This window comes from Gopherus evgoodei, chromosome 7 (assembly GCF_007399415.2).
Source record: "Gopherus evgoodei ecotype Sinaloan lineage chromosome 7, rGopEvg1_v1.p, whole genome shotgun sequence".
NCBI lineage: Eukaryota > Metazoa > Chordata > Testudines > Testudinidae > Gopherus > Gopherus evgoodei.
The window spans coordinates 313,375-334,412 of record NC_044328.1 but is presented as its reverse complement, the minus strand read 5'-3'; the positions used below and the strand labels follow the sequence as shown (position 1 = coordinate 334,412).

Genomic DNA, 21,038 nt, shown 5'->3' with positions numbered 1-21,038 from the left:
CAGATGAGATCTCCCCAGTGCTTTGTACTATGACATGAATACTTCCCTATTTCTTCTGGAAACACCTTGCCCGATACATCCTAGGATCACAGTAGCCTTTTTAACATTGGTGGATCAGTCATCCCCATGGGGCAATGCACTCTGGGATGTCCTACTATGTAGAGCACTGGGAAGGAGAGAACCAGCCAAGCCAGGAACACAGACACAGTTTGAGTGTCCCATCCATACAACAAAAGAACAATTACACGAGATCTGGCTACAGGGCCAATGAACTCTTAGCTGCTGGGGTGACTAACCAGTGTTAGTCAAACTGTTCATGGGCACAAACCATGTTCGGAGTCGGCCATATCACTAACTGCTTTCAAACAGAGCCACCAGCCCGGCCTTCCCTCAGCTGCAGGGTCCCCACCTGACACCAGCCTCCTGGGGGCTCAGACTAATAGTCACACCCACAGTGCTAGAGCCAGGATTCATTCCATAGCCTGCAAGTGCAATAGCGTTCATCCACTGGTGTCACAAATCCAGCGTCTGAACCTGGGTGCTGGAACTAGAGGTGCTGGGGGTGCTGCTGCACCTCGTGGCTTGAAGTAGTAATAACAACCCAAATACATGGTTTCAGCACCCCTGCTTCCTAATAGAATAGAGTTTAATCATTACTGTTTGAACCTCTAGTATGACCTGTGGAGACTAGTCCAATGATAAAGGGCCCAGGTATGTGCCCGGACTACACACAGACCTAGAGATGTAGGAGACAGAGAGACTGACTGGTCCAAGGGCTCTCAGACTCAGACTTCTGCAGCTATTTGTGAATGAGTTCACTATTTTCTCGGAGTTAAATATTTCTGCATTTAATAAACTAGGCAATTTAGGCTTGTTATGCTGCGTTAGGACGTTCACTTGCTGGAGTTCTCGATCTCAGCTGCTTCATAGGACTCCTCCAGTTCTTGGCCGACTGCGCCATCTTCATCTCTGTGTCTTCTTACGGGCTGCTCTCGGCACTACCTTCTTCTGAAGGGCTTTGCTGCTAGGGCTGGTGGCTGGGGTCTTTTTTTCCATGGGCCCCTTTATTGTGTCTTGTTTGAGCTGGAAATGGACCTGGCATGAAAAGGAAGAAAAACATGTCTCTTTCTGCTCATCTCTCATTAGCTGAGGCCTGGAGAGAGGTCAGTCCTGGTTGCCAGGACAGAGTTGTAACTTTCAAGGCTGAGACAAGCAAAGCTGATAAGGGGCATGTTGTGACATGACAGGAACAAAGTGCTCAAACCAGCTAGAACCTGATTTTCCACTGACAAACAGCTACATTGCTAATGTAGAAAGCTCCCAGGGCACCAAAGGCCCATACTTCTCTGAAAGGAGACCTGCAAAGGGGAAACAACTCGTGTGACTTTTTCTGCCTCTCTGTGATGGACGCACAAGGCCAGACAGATATATTTTGAAGGATCTTTTCCACCCCTCCGCTTGTTTTTCACATTAGAAATTTAGGTCGCCTCCAGCCTAGCAGACTCTATGGCAACAGGTGACCTAGCGAAATAATGACACCACTGGAGTTGAGAAAGTGAAATGTGAACAGCTGAGAGAGGACAGGATTTCAGCTGAGCTCTTTAAAATTCTAGGGTTTTGGGTGTGTGTGTGTGTGTGTGTGTGCAGGGTTTAAACACACATTTAACTTCCAAGAGTAATGAAGATTTTGGAGCAAGAAAGCCTTTGTTAAAGACTTAGCACATCACCCCTTCAGTCAAAGCGAAAGAGATTTTGAAATATGCATTGATGAGACCCCAAGTACTCTTCCAGGGAAACCAGATGTGACCAGACCTACTATTCCTAACACACACAATAAGCAGGATTTTTTAATAACTTCCAGGCTTCTTCATCACAAAAGGCACAAAAAAGGCACAAGCCCAGTTCTTTAAAAGACATTCTTTAAAATAACTCCTTCCCCCAGGAGGCAGGCGAGCTGAGCAGAGTGCTGGCCGATCGACAGAGAGATAGGAAGAATATATAATAGTGAATAGTATTAATGGGGGGGGGAAAATAGTGATTTCACTGCATGCTATGGGGACTAACACTTATAACCTGCGGTGCAGCAGAGCAGCCTCATGATAGCTCCTATTACACCAGGAGACAAAACACCTGCTGAGGCTGTGGAAATTCCACAAAAATCACCTACCCCCAAAGGCATGGGTGATTTCAGAGCATTTCTGCTTTTATAGTTACAGGTTCCCAGGCCAGAAGGGACCATAGTAATTGTCCAACCTGACCTCATGAACAGCAAAGGCCAGAGAATGGCCCCTGAATAATCCCTAGAGCAGAGCTTTGTAAAAAATTCAATCTTGATTTCAAAATTGTCAGTGATGGAGAATCCATCATGACTCTTGGTAAACTGCTCCAGTGCTAATTTATTTTTGGAGGCAGGGATAGCTCAGTGGTTTGCACATTAGCCTGCTAAGCCCAGGGTTGTGAGCTCAATACTTGAGTGGGCCATTTAGGGATCTGGGGCAAAATGAGTACCTGGTCCTGCTAGTGAAGGTACAGGGCTGGACTCAATGACCTTTCAGGGTCCCTTCCAGTTCTATGAGATAGGTATATCTCCATATTATTATATATTCTCACTGCTAAAAAGGTACCCTTTGATTTCCCATCTAAATTTGTATAGCTTCAACTTCCAGCCATTGGATCATGTTATATCTTTCTCTTGCTCTCTCTCTCTCTCTCTCTCTCTATATATATAAAAAGAGAGAGAGAGAGACCGTAATCAGGTCACCCTTTAGCCTTCTCTTTGTGAAGCTAAACAGATCGAGCTCTTTGAGTCTATCACTATCAGGCAGCTTTTCTAATCCTTTAATCATTCTCATGGCTCCTCTCTGAACCCTCTCCAATTTATGAACATCCTGCTTGAATTGTGGGCACACTATTCCAGCAGCAGATCTCCACACTCCCTGGCCACACCACTTCCCAGAGCAGTGTGGCACGTGGCTGTGAGAACGTGTTCCTGCCTCACCTGACAGAGTTCCTCTCAGAGAGGAGTGAGGCCGCTGCTGTGGGCTGAAAATATCTTTGGCCACAAAGCAGGTAACAAACTATGCCAGGCCACTGAAACCATGGGTCTCACCTACCCCACGGGGCAGGACTGCCTCTGTCTGTCCCAAGCCACAGCTCTTGTCATTCACCAGGGAACAGACACCCCCCTCTAAACTTAACTCACCCTGACAAGAAGGGGAAGGCTGTGGGGAAAGGTACCTGGCAGGAATCTGGCCCAGCCAGTTCTCTCCACTGCTGAGAGCCAGAAAAATACGTGTGAGTAGAACAGCTCCACCCAATGTCCTTGGTTACTTGTGGTCTCTTTGCTCCCTGTTTCCATCTGCTGGCAGCAGGGAATCACAGCCCAGGCTGGATGGCCAGAGGCACGATCTGCACTACACATCTCTCTCCCACCTCTGCCTATCACTGCACCATGTGACCCAGCCAGCAGATTGTGTCGTCCCCTCACCACCTCATCTCTCACTCAGTTTGAGACGTCCTGATTATTCAGCACAACTCACCAGTGAAGGCCCAGCTGGGCCGACTGTTACTGTCGCTGTCTGTGGTCGATACCCGTCTGCCGAGGCAGTGATGGTGTAAGTGCCAGGCAGCAGCAACCGGAAATAATCTCCCTGGTCACCTGGAATGAGAAAGAGCAGCAGCCGAAGTGCACTCAGTCAGAGGCACGGGAGCCAGAAACATTCCACTTGGGCCAATCTCACTCACCAGACTTGCCCCTGTTGTGCCTCATTAGGGCTCTGTCCTGGCTAGGTTACATGTGTCACGTGACAGCACTCCCACCCTCCCACACACTCTGCTCCCACGCATCCAGACAAACTTCCCATCACCCAAAACAACCCCACAGTGTGCAGGGACTTACCAGTGAGAGTGGATCTGAAAAAAGCGCTGGGGTAAGTGCACTCACCTAGCCCAAATATAGAGGGCTTTGGTTTACATTTGTAAGGGCTGAATAATACGGGCATAGCTTGAGAAAGACTCACTTCCTTTCCCCTCCACACCCCACACAAACCCCTTTGCTGATGCTGCTCAGTCCTGATTAGAGCTGGGTACAATTTTTGGATGAACTTTTGTTCGCCAAAAATGCCAGTTCAGGTTCACCAAAACATTTCAGAAATTTATGTTGAATTTGCCAAAGAGCTCTGGTCAAACAAACCCAGGACATTCAGAACTGACCTCTTCCACCTGAGCTATCGGAGTATATGGAAGGGAGTAGCTCTAGCTGCTCCATTGCCTGCTTCCCCGATGGCCTGTGGGAACGCCCAGGAGAACAGGATAGGAGCTTTACTGGCTTTGCCTGAATCATGGGAAGCTCCTAGCCCTTCGCCTGCACAGCCACCGGGGCAGCCCAGGAGAGTAGGAAAGGGGAGATGCTGAGAATCGACATCGTGTTACAGCTCTCTGATTCTTTGCTCTGGTCCTGGCACAGACTCAAACAACCTGGGGGTTGCTCTAACTTGCACCAGCTGGCAATGGTCACAGCACATTCCACCCATTCCCCTTCTTCACTTTCTGCATCAGCGGTTGCAGGGAATTTGATGTGAGGCCATGCTGGCTCAGTGTTCAGTGGAGACTCCCCCAGTTGAAGGAATCCTCAGCAGGGCACTTGTGGGTGGATTCTACTCTTTTTGCTGCAGCTGGCCAGCACCGAGGGAGCGGATCAGGCAGAGTCTTATCTGTGGCCCCTTGTTCTTTTTGAAATAATACACCTGAGCCCAAGCTGAAAAATCAAACATGACAGTCCCTAGAGGTGACAGGACACACGCTTTGCCACTGGCTTTATAAAGCTATTTGCCAGACACAGGGTATCAGGAGGCTTGTGTTGTGTTCTGACTGTGAGAAGAGAGTGGTCTTGTAGCTGAGGCAGGGGATACATGCGGCACACCATCTGGCATGTTGGAAGAGTAATATGGTGCAACACAAAATTTCCAATAAGTTCTCGTAACATACTGGAGACCACAGGCACCGACTTCCTCCGGGTCCTGGGGGTGCTCAACCCCTGACTCTGCCCAAGGCCCCACTGAACCCCTTCCCCCAAGCCTCCAATCCACCCCACCTCTTCCTGCCCTCGCTCCATCCTAGACCCCACTCCCACCACTGCCTCTTCCCACCCCATTTTGCCCTCTCCCCTGAGCGTGCCCCGTTGCTGCTCCTCGCCCTACCCCCAGCACCTCCTGCACGCCACAGAACAGCTGATCTGCAGCGGGTGGGAGGTTCTGGGAGGGAGGGGAAAGAATTGATCATTGGGGCCATCAGCGGATGGGAAGCTCTGGGGGAGAAGGGGAGAGCTGGCTACTGGTGGGTGCTGAGCACCCACTAATGTTTTTCCATGCATGCTTCACGGAGTCGGCGCCTATCTGGCACAAAATGTCCCCAGCTACACTATGAAATTAGGTCAATTTTATAGAAGTTGATTTTTTAGAATTCGATTTTACACAGTCTATTGCGTATGTCCACACTAAGCACCTTAAGTTGGCGGAGTGTGTCCTCACTACCGTAGCTAGCATTGACTTACAGAGCGGTGCACTGTGGGTAGCTATCCCACAGTTCCTGCAGTCTCCGCTGCCTATTGGAATACTGGGTTAAGCTCCCAATGCCTGATGGGGCAAAAACTTTGTCGCAGGTGGTTTTGGGTACATGTCGTCAGGTCCCCCTCCCTCACTCCTTCTGTGAAAACAATGGCAGACAATCGTTTTGCGCCTTTTTTCCAGGATCCAGACCACTGCCTGCCTGGATTATCAGAATCCCAGGCATGCAGTGGGCTGAGCGGGGCATCAGATGGAGCCCCAGACTGGCAGCAGGCTGAGCGGCTCAGCACGCTGCCAGTCTGGGGCTCCGTCCACTGGCTCCTGCCAGCCGGGGTCCCGCTCAGCTCCGCTCAGCTGGCAGACCTCGGTGAGGTCTATCAGGGGTGCCTGGACAGACATGGCTATTCTCCTCCTAGAGCACCGAATGGGAGTGACTCCAGGTCATTCTCTTCTTTAAGTTTTGTCTAATGGAAATTCAGTCCTGCCTGGAATATCATGCGAGCTGGAGGCTTCTGCCTCAGGCTGCTCTCCCAGCCAGCAGCACCGCGCGGTCACACCTACCCCAGCCTGCCCCATGCTCTCATGGCTCATGAAGCCTGGACAGGAGTAAGGAGCAGTTCAACTTGTGGAATGACAAATCCAGAAGGAAGGATTGCACGCTATGGGCCACGTTAAGGTTATTTCAGAGTCCTAGATAGCATTTAGTCCCTATAAAAGGCTTCATGAAAATTTTCCCCCACCCTAACAAAAAATGTTAATTTATCCGAGCAGCTGAAAGGGTAAGGAACCCAGGACTATAACTTGGAGAGCTTCCATATTATTTAACTGATAAGTGATATAATTCAAAGTATAATTTCACAGCGCAGTCTGTTCTAAGTCTAAAAATGCAGGAGGGGAGTCAGAAAAAGGAACAGTGACTTGTTTCTGCCTGGTTTCAAACTGGGGATGTTTCACATATTAGGTGAATGTGATCACTGCTACACTATGGGGCTTCTCTTTTTTTACCACAGACTTTGCTGAATGCACAGGCATGTTTTCTCTAGCTACAAAAGCTACCTAATGCAATGTCTATGTCTCCAGCCTTCCTGCTCACAAAGCGGCCATACCTCGCCCAAGGCTGACACAGCATGGAATGCATGTGACACAGCAACCTGACTTGGGCAGGATCGCTAGCGAGGCATGATACTTTTGCCATTAAGCAAACACAGCAATTCTTTCCTGGTCTCTGCCACTGAATGCCTCCAGGCATTATGCTGTGCCCTGTCAGTGCGAGAGGACTGCATGAGCTCAGAAAACATGTCAGCACGAGTGCGTTTTTTGGCCTTCTAAACTGCGATAACCTCAGGGACAGAGATGATCGGGGAAGCTTAGAAACATTCTCGGGGAACCGCATGGTTATAGATTCATAGATTCTAGGGTCAGAAGGGACCAATGTGATCATCTAGTCCGACCCCCTGCACAAAGCAGGCCACAGAACCCTACCCATCCACTTCTATAACAAACCCCTAACATATGCCTGAGTTACTGAAGTCTTCAAATTGTGGTTTGAAGACCTCAAGCTGCAAAGAATCCACCAGCAAGTGACCCATTCCCCACGCTGCAGAGGAAGGCGAAAAACCTCCAGGGCCTCTGCCAATCTGCCCTGGAGGAAAATTCCTTCCCGACCCCAAATATGGCGATCAGCTAAACCCTGAGCATGTGGGCAAGACGCACCAGCCAGCAGGAAAGAATTCTCTGCAGTAACTAAGATCCCATCCCATCCAACATCCCATCACCAACCACTGGGCATATTTATCTGGCGATAATCAAAGATCAATTGCCAAAATTAGGCTCTCCCATCATACCATCCCTTCCATAAACTTATCAAGCTTAATCTTAAAGCCAGATATGTCTTTTGCCCCCACTACTCCCCTTGGAAAGCTGTTCCAGAACTTCACTCCTCTAATGGTTAGAAACCTTCATCTAATTCAAGTCTAAACTTCCTAGTGTCTAGTTTATACCCATTCGTTCTTGTGTCTACATTGGTACTAAGCTTAAATAATTCCTCTTCCTCCCTAATATTAATCCCTCTGATATATTTATAAAGAGCAAGCATATCCCCCCTCAGCCTTCTTTTGGCTAGACTAAACAAGCCAAGCTCTTTGAGTCTCCTTTCATATGACAGGTTTTCCATTCCTCGGATCATCCTAGTAGCCCATCTCTGAACCTGTTCCAGTTTGAATTCAAATGGTCACCAGTGCTGCTGAGTTTGCCACACTGGCCAAACAGGAAATGAAATTCAAAATGTTCCCGGAGCTTTTCCTGTGTGCCTGGCTAGTGCAACTGAGTTCAAAGTGCTGTCCAGAGTGGTCAGAACGGAGCATTCTGGGATAGCTCCTGGAGGTCAATATCGTCAAATTGCGTCCATGCTACCCCAAATTCGACCTGGTGATGTCGATTTCAGTGCTAATCGCCTTGTTGGGGAGGAGTACAGAAATCAATTTCAAAAGCCCTTTAAGTCAACAAAAATGGCTTCGTCACGTGCAGGTGCAAGGTTAAATTGATCTAACACTACTAAATTTGACCTAAACTCGTAGTGTAGACCAGGGCAAAGTGACAGAAGTAACCAGGGGGACACCTATTTTAGGCCTGATTCAGGCCAACACAGAGGAATTGGTAGCAAATCTGAAGGTAGAAGCCAATGTGGGTGAAAGTGATCATGAAATGACAGATTTTATTATTCTAAAGAAAGGAAGGAATGAAAGCAGCAGAATTAGGACAGTGGACTTCAAAAAAGCAGCCTTTAACAAACTCAGAGAGCTGGTAGCTAAGATCTCATGGGAGGAAAATCTAATGGAAAAAAGTTCAGGAGAGCTGGCGGTTTCTCAAGGAGACAATATTACAGGCACATTTGAAATCTATCCTGATGCAAAGGAAAGAGAGGAAGAATAGTAAGAGGGCAATATGGCTCCACCAGGAGCTTTTTAAAGACCTGAAAATAAAAAAGGAATCCTACAAAAAGTGAAAACATGGACAAATTGCTAAGAACGAGTAGAAAAGAATTGCACAAGCACGTAGGAACAAAATCAGAAAGGCCAAGGCACACAATGAAATACACCTAGAAGGGACATAAAAGGCAATATGAAGATGTTCCTTAAATACGTTAGGAGCAAGAGAAAGATGAAGGAAAGTGTAGGTCCACTGCTTAATGGGGAAGGAGTGCCATGCCACACCAATATAATATCCTTCTTTGGCAGAGTTACTGGGCTAGTGGATAGAGGAGAAGCAGTAGATGGGATGGACCTGATTTTAGTCATGCTCTTGACACAGCCCCATGACATTCTTACAAGAAAACTAAGGAAATGTGGTCTATATGAAATTACTCTAAAGTGGGTGTACAACTGATTTAAAGACCATACTCAAGGAGCTGTTATCAATCATTCACTGTCATGCTGGGAGGATGTATCTAGTGGGTACTTACAGGAGTCAGTCCTGGGTCTGGTACTATTCAATATTTTCATTAATGACTTGGAGAGTATACTTTTAAAATTTTCAGATGACACCAAGCTGAGAGGGGTTGCAAGCACTTTGGAGGACAGGATTAAAATTCAAAATGATCTTGACAAGTTATACAATTGGTCTGAATTCAGGAGGCTGAAATTCAATAAAGACAAGTGCAAGGTACTTTACTTAAGAAGGAAAAATCAAATGTACAACCACAAAAAATGGGGAATAACTGGCTAGGTGGCAGCATTGCTGACAAGGATCTGGGGGTTATAATGGATCACAGATTGAATATGAGTCAACAATGTAATGCAGTAGCAAGAAAAGGCTAATACCATTCTGGGGTGTATTAACAGGAGTGTCATGGGAGGTAATTGTCCCACTCTGCTTGACACTGGTGAGGCCCTCAGTTGGAGTACTGTGTCCAACTCTGGGTACCGTGCTTGAAGAAAGTTTTGGACAAATTGAAGACAGTCCAGAGGAGAGAGACAAAAATTAAAAAAAGTTTAGAAAACCTCACTGTGATAGGGATCACGCAACACTGCAGCACCTCCTTCTGGCTGTCTTGGGGATTAGCTCTGTTCATCTGTGCACCCTTCTCTGGTGGTACCTCACTGCCACCACTTTCATTCCAGGACCTGCGCCACTCCCAGGGCTGCAAGGTCCTCTTCAGTGACACTGCCCTCTGGCTGTGCCACACTCTGTATTCCTCCCTTTTGAGGGACCTGCAATCTCCACCCAGTTACTTCCCTCAGTGGCACCTGCAGTCCCTTGTCCCTGGGCTGCTTCCCATGCAGCTCCAGCGCCCTCTTCTGCCCTTACCTCAGGGCCTTGGCCTGCCGGCCCTAGCAGCCAGCCAGGAGCTCTCTGTAGCTCCCCCAGTTCCTGCTTGCAACTCTGCTTTGTGCCAGGTTCTGACACTCCTTCCTCCTGCTAGGAGCCCGGTTTTCTCCCCTCAAGCTCCAGTCAGCTGCTGAATTCTGCTCTGCCCTGCGGCCCTTCTTATATGAGCTTGCCACCATGATTGGCTGCTCCTCTCGGCCCCTTTCTAATTGGCTGCCTCCAGTACAACCTCCCTAGGAGGGCTTTTAACCCCTTATGGGCCAATGTGGGGCAGATGCCCCATCACACACCCACTCCCTTAAGACTGACCACGCCAGGGGGTGTATAACCGTCCCTGCTTCCCACACAGCTGTGCCCGCAGGACATCCCTCTTCTATCTCAGGCTCTGTACCAGGAGGAGTAATCTTCCTCCCTCCTCCAAGGTCTGGGTCCCTACCACAGCCTGTCCTGCTCCAGTGTGGGTTCCCTTGTCCATCTGGGTCCTCTCCATTCCAGTCATCTTATCCACCACCTCCCTACCTCCCCTTGCTGGATGTGGGAGATGGCTCTCTGCCAGGTCCTCGGTCATCACTGCCACATCCCTCTTGACAGTCTCTGACCTAGCCTTGTTCCCGGGCACCCTTTTGCTATCCTGCCTTCTCCTGGGGGGGGGGTAGTACCTTCTTATATGGCCCTCCTCATGGCACCGACAGCCAACTCTTTGCCTCCCTTTGGCTGAGGGCCTTCCATGGTCCTTCCCTTGCTTAGCTCCTTCCCCAGGGCTAGTCTCAACCCCACCACTCAGGTACGGGCATTCCCTCTTCAGGTGCCCCTGTTGCCCACAGGTCCAGTACAACCATCCCCTCCCTGTTCTTCTCACAAGTGGGGCTTTCTTGGGCTCTATTATCTTTTCCTTCTCTGGGTGAGGTTTCCATCACTCATCCTGGTAGGGACACTGCCTTCCAGTGTCCTTGTCGCCCACAGGTGTAACATCCTCCTGGTCCTGATACCTTGCTTCCCCTCTTGCTCTCTGTGGTTTCTATGGACTGCCCCCCACAGCGACTTGAACAAGTACAACTGCTGCTCTGCTAGCCAGGCCATATAGGCCCTCAGGTGCTCTTGTGCCTTCTGTTGGGTTTCAAGTACCTTTGCAGCAGGGCCTGAAGCCACCCATGCTGCTGGTCAGCCCCTTTCTGCAGGGGCAGTGACTCTGGAGTCCAGTCCTGGAAGGCACAAGAACCCTCTGCAAAGAAGGCCTCTGCATACCCTGGCTCCATTTTCTCCACCTTCTGTGTCCCTCAGTCTCTCAAATCTCTGAGACAGGCACTTATCCCCACAATCCTCTATCCTTCCCTTATGTCAGGGGTGACCATGTGCCCACATTCTCCACCATGTGTGACGGGGTACAACTCACCACTATGGTGCCTCTGCTGGAAGGGACTACTGTGGCTATGTAGTCTGACTTCCTGTACAACACAGGACATGCATGTCCCTGAATTAATTCCTGTTTCAAGTCTACTAGCCTGGATGAACCAGAACAGATAGTTTAGAACATCTCGATTTAAAAAAGTTTCTGGTGATAGAGAATCCACCCCAGCCCTAAGTCAGTTGTTCCAATGGTTAATAACCTTTGTTGTTAAAAAATTGCACCTTATTTCAAGGCTGAATTTATCTAGCTTCAGCTTCCAGCTGCTGGATCTTGTCATACCTTTGCCTGCTAGATTGCAGAGCCTCTATTAACAACTTTCTGTTCCCAGTGTAGGTAACTATAGCCTGGGATCCAGTCATCCCTTAGCCTTTTCTTTGATAAGGTAAATAGACTGACCTCTTTGAGTCTCACTGTTAGCAGGTTTTCCAATCCTTTAGGCATCAGACCAGAGCTGGACACAACATTACACTAGCAGTCACACCAGTTCCAAATAGAGGGGTAACAGAACCTCCCTACACCTATACCTACTTGATATTCCTCTGTTTATACAGTCACAGATTGCATTAGCCTATCGGTTCTCAATCTTTTTCTTTCTGAGGTCCCCCCACAACATGCTATAAAAACTCCACAGCCCATCTGTGCCACAGTAACTGGTGTTCTGCATATAAATGCCACAGCCGGCATTAGGGGGTGGCAAGCAAGGCAATTGCTTGGGACCGCATATCACAGGGGCCACCACAAACTACATTGCTCAGGCTTCAGCTTCAGCCCCAGCCCCAGGTTGTGGGGCATAGGGACCTGGGCTTCAGCCCCATGTGGTGAGGCTTCAGCTTTCAGCCCTGGGCCCCAGTGAGTCTGATGCTGGCCCTGCTTGGAGGCCCCCTGAAACCGGTTTGAGGCCCCCTAAGGAGCCCCAGACCCCTGGTTGAGAACTACTGCATTAGCCCTTTTGGCCACAGCATCGTGGTTGATAATATCCAGCATGACCCCCAAGTCTTTGTTAGAGTCTCTACTTCCCAGGATAGAGCCCCCAGCCTGTAAGTATGGCTAACAGCCTTTGTTCCTCCGGGTATCACCTTACATTTAGCTCTATTGAAACAGACATTGTGTGCTTGTGCCCAGCTTACCAAGCGATCCAGATCTCTGTATATCAGTGACCTGTCCTCTGTGTAATTTATCACTCTCCCACTCTCTGTGCCATCTGCAAATTTTACAAGTGATGATTTTATGGTTTCTTCCAAGTCACTGATAAAAATATGAAACATACACATCTCTTCCCCTCGTAGGTGCTTGTAGACCAGAGTCAAGAAACCTCTTAACTTTCTCTTGCGTAAACTAAATAGACTGATCTTTGTAAGTCTCTTCCTATATGGCCTGTTTCCAGCCCTCAGATCACATTTTGGACACCAGAACAGGACACAGGATCCAGCAATGGCCTCACAAATGTTATATACAGAGGGAATGCTACCTACATACTCCTACTTGATACTCTCCTACTTATACATCCAAGGCCTGTGTTCATCCTCTTAGCTACAGCATCCCACGGGGAGCTCACGCTTAGCTGATTAACAACTGTGACCCTAAGTCATGTAACACGTGTGACGTTTGGAAGGTCTGTTTGTGATTTGAACAAAAATTCTCCAGAGAAGAATCAGAACCAACAAATCCATTTCACTTTTTGATTCATCCCAAATGTGAAGCTGCATCCACAAAGCCCATATGCCATTTCACTCATTACACGAGTTAACCTTTGTCCCTGCCCTCAAGCCAACGCACACACACACACACACACACACACACACACACACACACACAGCATTTTAATAATCTGCAGTGCTCAAGGTTGCTGCGTGCCAGAAGGGGGGGAGTGGCTGAAGGGCTTTGCTAGTTTTGCCCTTCCTGCCTCTCAAAGGATTCTCACTTTCACCACTGTGAGGTTCACTCATCTCCCACAGTGGGCCGTGCGACATACACCACTGCCTGGCTCACCATGTGTGACACTCTGCACCCTGTATTTACCATGGCGACGGGATTATGTGTTGTTCACAAAGTTAAACTGATACCTCACAAAGCATAAAGTCTGAATCTGCTGAGTATTAATATCCTGTTAAATTGTATGTGCTATCTTTGTATCTAGAATTATGAAGTTTTGCCGTGCGTCTGTTACTGAAGTATGTAGTGAAGTTAAAAACACCCCTATGCAGCCTTTCGAGTACAACAATGCAAAGGTCAAACAGCGTTAATGGCCCATTGAGGAGAAAACATATACTCCCAAGGATTACCCCAGGAACTGGGTACAACAGAAACCTCTCAGAGATAGCACTACACAATGGGGACTGTTTAACTTGGATCACAGCGCAAGATCTTTCTAGCAAGATGGAAGAACTATAAAAGGAGGAAGTGGCGTCACCAAGGGGCCTTACTCCCCCTACAACACAGCACCTGAAAACACCTAAGAAACAAAGACTGAACTGGGGAAAGAGGTCCCAGGCGGGAAAAGAAGGAAGCCTGCCTGTGAATGGAAGCTTGGCGGACTGTTTGTACTATCTACAGGATGAGACACTGCTTGATTCAAATCTCGTCTAGAGTATAGGATTTAGATTGAATTTTTTTTTATTTCCTAGGTAATCTGCTTTGATCTGTGTGCTCACTACTTATAATCACTTACAATCTATCTTTCCGTAGTTAATACATTTGTTGTACTTTTTTTTTTTAACCCGAAACAGTGCGTTATGCCAAAAGTGCTAGGGGAATCTGCTTGGGAACAGGAGCTGGTGCACTGTCCTCTCCACATTGAGGGAGGTACGGACTGGGTAATAAATTTATATTGGGCAGACTTTTGACCAGGACAAGATGGTACAGCTCTGGGGTCCTAGGCTGTGGTGCTGGGGAGAAGCCTTCATGTAACTGCAGCTGGGTGTGTCCCTGCCTGTGTAAAGGTTTGTGCAAGTGCAGGACCGGGAGCGGGTCTGCAGCTTGTCACCGCAGCACAGTGTGACAGGGAGCCCAGGCTGGTGAGACAGAGAGCTCAGTGGTACCCCAGTTCCAGGTGGCACCCCAGGGGGCCCATCACACTGTGTTCCTCCCAAATCAGGCTAAATGGGCTGTTACCAAAAGGATCAGCAAGTTGAGGGATGGGCAACGCACCGGAAGTGACATCATGGCCGATCCCATTGACAGAAATCACAGCACCTGCAATCCCATTGTTGTTCTCATCGGACACCAGCCCTTTGATACCCTGATGAACCTGCAGATAGACAGACAGTCACTCACTCCTGAGAGCTGGAGCCTCTCTCCCTGTCAGGGTCCTACCAGGCCCAACTGGAGCAGGAGAACAGAGCCCTGGTGATACTCCATTCTCTCTGCCTGCCAAAGACCTGTAGCTGGGCTGGCTTTTCTCTGGCTGAGCCAGGGCTGTGGGGAGCAGTATTGCTGGAGTCTCTCAGTGCTGCCTCCAAAGCACCAAGAGAGGGAAGCCCAGGGCCTCCCTCCATGTTCCCTGCCTCTGCTGGCACCCCCCACCATTGCATCTCTTTCCCCTGCAACGCAAAGCAGGGGGGAGGGGCCAGGGATCTCAGCCCCACATGAGGGTAGTATCAGGGTCTACGTGTGGCCCCTTTACCTCCTCTAAGTATGTGATGAGCGCCTCACGATTCACCAGCCACTCCTTCTCCAGGTCCTTTTGAGGAGGAAATTTATCGCAGCTCAGCTCCAGAGTGATCTCAAAGCAGTTGGTGTAAAGATAATTAAAGTCCTGCATGCCTGAGAGGAGACAAGGAGAGGTTGTGGCCAGGCCCAGAGACATGTCATGCCCTCTCCTCCAGTACAGCCCCCTCCCCAAGGACACTCCCCCTTTCCCCCCCCAAATATACAGCTTGCCTCTTCTGTCCTTCATAATAATAATAATGGAGATATACCCATCTCCTACAATTGGAAGGGACCCTGAGTCCAGCCCCCTGCCTTCACTAGCAGGACCAAGTACTGATTTTGCCCCAGATCACTAAGTGGCCCCCTCAAGGATTGAACTCATAACCCTGGGCTTAGCAAGCTGATGCTCAAACCACTGAGCTATCCCTCCCCCTTCCCAGCAGCCCTTCCCATATTCAGTCCCCCAAACATCCCCTCATCTCCCTGGCATTTGCCTCAAATCTTTCTCACAGCCCCTGTCAGTGCTGCCTCTCTCTATCCTCTTTGCAATCAAATTTTCCCCTCCTCTACCATGGTACCCACCAGATGGGGCTCTCCAGAGCTCTGTGCTTAGGAGCTGCATGTGCCTCTCCAAGTACACAAATCACAGACCAGACGGAAACATTATGATAGCCTCATCTGACCTCCTGCATGGCACAGGCCAGAGAATTACACCAAATTGTTTACATTCTAATTAGATATTCAAAATGTTATTCTATTAAGTTGAATAAATGTGATATGGCAAACAGGTACCCAATCTCAAGTCTGCATTTCTTCTAAAACATGGTGTTATGCAAGTTCTACCTTACTCTGCCTATTATGGGAGAAAATAATAAATTAAGAAAATACATTGTTATGGACAGGGATAAAATGTAGGGTCAGATTTTGTAAACCCATTTTAAAATGAAGATACAATTTAGGATGTTTTTATGAGTTAGAGATGTCAGCTTCAAAACCAAAATTAAAACTGTTTGTGCCTATAAATCCTTCACTTTAGTGCTCTGATGTATTAAGGTAGCATAATGAAATTAAAAAAAAAACCAACCAAGCATTTGTCACAAACATCAAGTCCTGACTTCAGCAGTCTTTCAAAGACTTGGAACATGAGGTCACAGTAAACTGACACAGCCTCCTATAATATCTCATTCCCAGTCCTCCAAATACCGGGGCAGACCTACAGGGAGAATTTGGTATTTATAACCTAAAAACTCCCAAACTCAAAACTTTCTGTAAAAAGACAGACATCTTCATTCAGAAAATGAATATTCAGGTACTATGGTTAAGGTCAATAATATATTGTCAGTTTGAAGCTTGGAAAGTTACTTGTGCAATTCCCAACACACTTTCATTTGCTAAATGTTTCAGCAAACTGCATTATAAAAAAGCATTATAGCTGACAAAAAAGTGAAAAATTTATCACACACAGTTGCTAGATGCAATATTTTACTTTATGCATTCTTTTGTGCTAAGGAATATTAATCGCTGGCTCAGAGAGCTCCTTGAACAATTCTTTTGTGCAAGTTTTTGTGTCCTACAGATCAGAAAATGTTTAATTTTAGCTGTTGCTGTTTAACATCCTCCCATGTTACTCTCAGAATAAACTATTTCATTATCAGCACAAGCTGTGACTGTGCCATCCAGCTTCTTCCCAAATACAGAATAGAAATTTTATCATCCCTAGTTAATAATGGACCTATACCACTGCTAGGTTGCCTTCTTCTCCTAAGATAGTCTTTTTCAATCCTTCTTGATGTCCGTAACCCTACTAGACATGGTATCCATGGAAAATCTAACTTCCCTTATCAATTGTCAGCATTCATGACTGGCAGTGTACAGTCAGTGATATCAACTTTTTCCATTATTTTTTGTTATTGTTTTTAATTTTATTGCTGCTTTTATGTCTTGTCACTTCCACATTGTGGCCCCTCCAGCTTCATACTCAAGGTTTGACAGAAACGAGTACTCCCGAGTACCCAGATTCTGGGGGATTGGTCATCACTCACTGAGCCCCTTCCTTAGCCATTATCTCCACGTATTGTCTCACCATCCCTTAACCCTGTACCCTCCCCACAGCCATTACACCTCCCTCAAACCATGAACTCTATACCTCTTCCCAGCTATTACCCTCTCTCTCCAATCCTGCTCATCCCTTCCCCAGCCCGTCTGTCCCACTACCCCCTCTGCAGCCCAGACCTCCCATAGCCTCATCTCTCCCTCTCCTGTTCCCTCTGGACCTTCCTCCAACTTCCGGTTCCCGCTCCCCCAGCTCTTACCCTTGCTGAGAGAATACCAGGAGGCCCCATTGGTGATGCCATCTGCAAACTGTTCTCCACAGGTTGGGCTCTGGTGCATCGAGTGATGGGCGTAGGAATAGGCTTTGGCCAGCTGCAGAGAGAGCATGAGGCTGGTCACAGCGCTGGCTTCGCCCCTCTGGCCCCATGTCCCTCAGTCTGAGTCTGCTCCCATGTACACTAGGGACAAGCAGGAACCCCTCCAATGAAGCTAAACCCAAGTGAGAGAGAGCAGGCCCAGCACAGCCCCACCACTGGTCTTCACACAGACACCCCCCTCCCCCCCCCACACCATCATAGGAACCTATACCTCAGCCCTGCCCACATGAGCTTGGGAACCTGCCCCCAGCCCCTCCCCCAGCAGGGGAACCTGCCCCCAGCCCTAACCCCCTGGGCTCAGGAACCTGCCCCCAGCCCCTCCCCCAGCAGGGGCACCTCACCCCAGCCCTAACCCCCTGAGCTCAGGAACCTGCCAACAAAGCCTACGGAGAATTCGAGCTGGGGGATGCCGTTGCACAGTTGGGTGGGGTTGTCCCATCCCTCTCCTGGGGTTTGCCACCCAGTGGGAGCCCTGACAGGTGTGGTCGGGGAAGGGCTCTGTTGCAATGTAAATTCAGTCCAACTTGTAATGGGAAATCCAGGACAGCACTTTCTGATTGGAGCCCGAGCTCTGGCTCTCACTGCCATAGCAACAAGATCCCGCCTCTTCAGAAAGTAACCCCTTGAAGGCCAAGGTCACCCATGTCTTTTTGAAGGAGGCAGGTCAGCCTGAAAGCTCTGTTTACCTCTTACGGTCCCTGCTGCTCCCTACCCAGACACAAGAGCCCGTAGGAGCAGAGAGGAGCACAGTCTCCTGTCTCTGACAACAGACAGACCCAGAGGAAGGTGCAAGAAAGCCCATAATGGACATTTATGGAATAGCCAGCCCCTCGGGCAGTTTCTTCCAAGGCCCCAGGAGGCAGAGGTTGGATCTGACCCCAGAAGCAAGAGATTTATCATTCTGATACGTTTTTATTCCAGCTGTGGAGCCTGGATTCTCTCTGCTCAGTGATCACTGGTCAGCAGTAAAACGACCCCTCCGTCTGCACCGGCTGACTTGGGAAACATGGTGGAAAGTCAGTCTTGACTTCAGAGCACACCCAAACTGCATGTTACCGCAGTGCAGGCCCGTCAGACCCTCTCCAGAGAGGTAGGTGGGGCAAGGAGAAGGAAGAGTAAAACTGATTAGTTGGGGGCCCGTTAGTGTCACACAGAGCCCAATCCTGCTCCTGTTGAAGCCCCCGGGAATTGAGGGCGCTCAGGCCCGCTTTGGCGGCTCTCAGCATTTTGCAGACTCCGACCTATAGGAAGGATTATTGCACTGACAAGGAGAGGCCTGTGCCTACACTTTCCCGTACATGGAAAATGGGCCGGATTCATTCATAGCACAAACACCATGGACATCAGTGATGTTTATACCAGGGATGTATTTAGCCCAACATCATATGTCATCCTATTGCCTATTTCAAAGAGCTTTTTGCAGATGATTAAAAGTAAAGGCTGGGCTAAAACTGGAACTTCTGATCCAAATCCCATCACATGTTTGTTTAGGGGCTGGTGGATCAAGGTGTGGTAGTCTGGATTCAAATCCCAGACCTAAATCCTCAACCCCTACAGTCTGGTTCAGATACTGAATGAAGAAGAGCTGATCTTGTGAGATCTGACATTTGGGGCCCGAGCCTCATTAGGAGCGCTCATGCACCTTCCGGAACAGCTTGTCATCAGGAGTAGGGGACGGGGTGTTGCTTTTGCGCTGATAGCCCCGGCTTCGCTGTTCCTGGGCTTTGTCGTAGGGGTAATTCGCCACTAGAGCTCCACCGTGGAGATTGGCTGAGAGGACAAAGTTGTAGCGGCTCATCCAGTGAATGACAGCCAGTGTTTCTGGCTCCACCTGCAAGCAAAAGAGATGCTGGCATGAGAGTCAGAACCATTGCAGCACTGGGCTCAGTGTGGAGTCTCATTATAGCCTGGTTCGTGGATAGTGCTCAGGGGAGTGGGGGTGATAGACACCCCATTTGACTAATTGCTTTTATATCCACCCAAAGTAAAAGTATTCACAGGATTTTTTAGACAAAAACACTTTTCCAGTGCAGACTTATACGGGATGGAACTCAGGGTGTTCACCAAAAGGGGCAACTGCTGGGTCAGGTTCCTCTTGAAAGCCCTGTGATGCAAAGTGTGTCATAGAATCTCAGGTTTGGAAGGGACCTCAGGAGGTATCTAGTCCAACCCCCTGCTCAAAGCAGGACCAATCCCCAATTAAGTCATCCCAGCCAGTCATAATGTTCTTCAGACATAAACCAGTACGTGGGGCCCTTAGAGGAGGTGCTGTTTCTCTGAAAAGGGGGACTGGGAAGTACAGAGTAGAGTTGGTGTTTCTCCATGCAGGCGGTGCTGGTGCAATCCTGTATTGCTGCTGGAAATCCCTGGTCCATACCTGGCTTTTCCAGTTGGCTGGCAGAGGGATGTGGTGATTGGGGCCACCGTTTTTTTCGTTGTAGTACATGAAAGTGTTGAGATCGGGGAAGTTACGGTTCAAGTCAATTCCGTTGGCATTGTTCCTGCCCATCAGGTACCCAATGGCGTCCGGGTCCTGGAGGGAGAAGGCACGTAACTCCTGTGAGACCAGGGAGAGCGCAGGCTCAATCCAAACACCATGTGGGAAGAGCCCGGATACCTCCAATAGCTTCAAAAGGTAACTGGGCGTCAGTAGTGTCTGTGACCATCAGATATGAGTCACTGCTGTCCCGGGGAATGAACAGCACTCTCTGAGCATGGGACAGTGGAGGGTCAGTATCATTATCTCCATTTCCCAGAAGCGGAAACTGAGGCATGGCCTGAGTAAGCAACTGGCCCAAGGTCAGGCAGCAGTCAATGACAGAGCCATAACTAGACCACTCTGATTTCCATGCCCGTGGACCATGTTTAACAGCACCAGGAGAGTGGGATGAATTCCAGTAGAGACAGGGAAATCATACACAGACCCAGGCATGCACCTGAGTACTGGGCATTGCACCTTCACGAACACTATTTACATTTATTTTATGGGACCATTGTTTGCATTCTGCATCCAACATTAGTGTGGTTAATGCCAATAAAATTCACGGACCAGAGATTAAATCCACCTGATCCAGATGAGCCCTTCCATGGCCCAACATATCCCACATCTGCCAACTGCAGGGCAGTTTGTCCCTCTTCTGGTGGATGTGGTGCTGCCAGTGTCAGAGACAAGACACTAGATTAGATGGATGCTAGCACTGCCACCACCTCCCAACCCCCCCACTCACGGCCTGGGGTGGCGCTGCAGCACCCTACCTCAGTTTCCCTCTTCCTCAGGGCTCTTTTAATAAACTCCACACACACGAGTCAAGACTGGAGATGTGAGTTGGCCCTCCAGCCAAGCCACAAACTTAACTCCTTCCAGGCCTCCAACAGGGCAACAAAAAAGTCCCAAGCAACACAAGTTCTTCTGCCTTTTGTGGGCGTTTCATCAGCCCACCCTTTAGGCCCTGTTCACAGCCCTTTTCTGGGCTACCTTTGAGTCTTTCCTTGCTCCCAGAGCACTAACCCCCAGGCTCGGTCCCTTGGAGTCAGGGCCGGATTAATCATTTGTGTGCCTCGACGCCAAACACATTTGTGGGCTCCGAGTGTGGCCCTGGTGTGGCAGTGCCATTGGTGCTATAGCATACCTGGAACTGAATCTCAGAGACATTTTTCATTTTG

At 48.8% G+C, this 21,038-nt stretch overlaps 1 protein-coding gene across 1 annotated transcript in view; it reads right to left on the bottom strand.

The window, feature by feature from the left end:
• Nucleotides 1–866: 866 nt before the first annotated feature.
• The window catches only part of CPN1 (carboxypeptidase N subunit 1), a 31,080-nt gene continuing 10,908 nt past the window's right edge, over nucleotides 867–21,038 (bottom strand). Inside the window, exons 3-9 of the mRNA XM_030571051.1 lie at nucleotides 19,753–19,908; nucleotides 19,018–19,206; nucleotides 17,259–17,370; nucleotides 14,921–15,060; nucleotides 14,446–14,545; nucleotides 3,540–3,658; nucleotides 867–1,095 (exon numbers count right to left, since the gene is read on the bottom strand). Coding sequence (XP_030426911.1) covers nucleotides 964–1,095; nucleotides 3,540–3,658; nucleotides 14,446–14,545; nucleotides 14,921–15,060; nucleotides 17,259–17,370; nucleotides 19,018–19,206; nucleotides 19,753–19,908 — 948 coding nt within the window. The 3' untranslated portion in view covers nucleotides 867–963. The remainder of the gene's footprint in view (nucleotides 1,096–3,539; nucleotides 3,659–14,445; nucleotides 14,546–14,920; nucleotides 15,061–17,258; nucleotides 17,371–19,017; nucleotides 19,207–19,752; nucleotides 19,909–21,038) is intronic.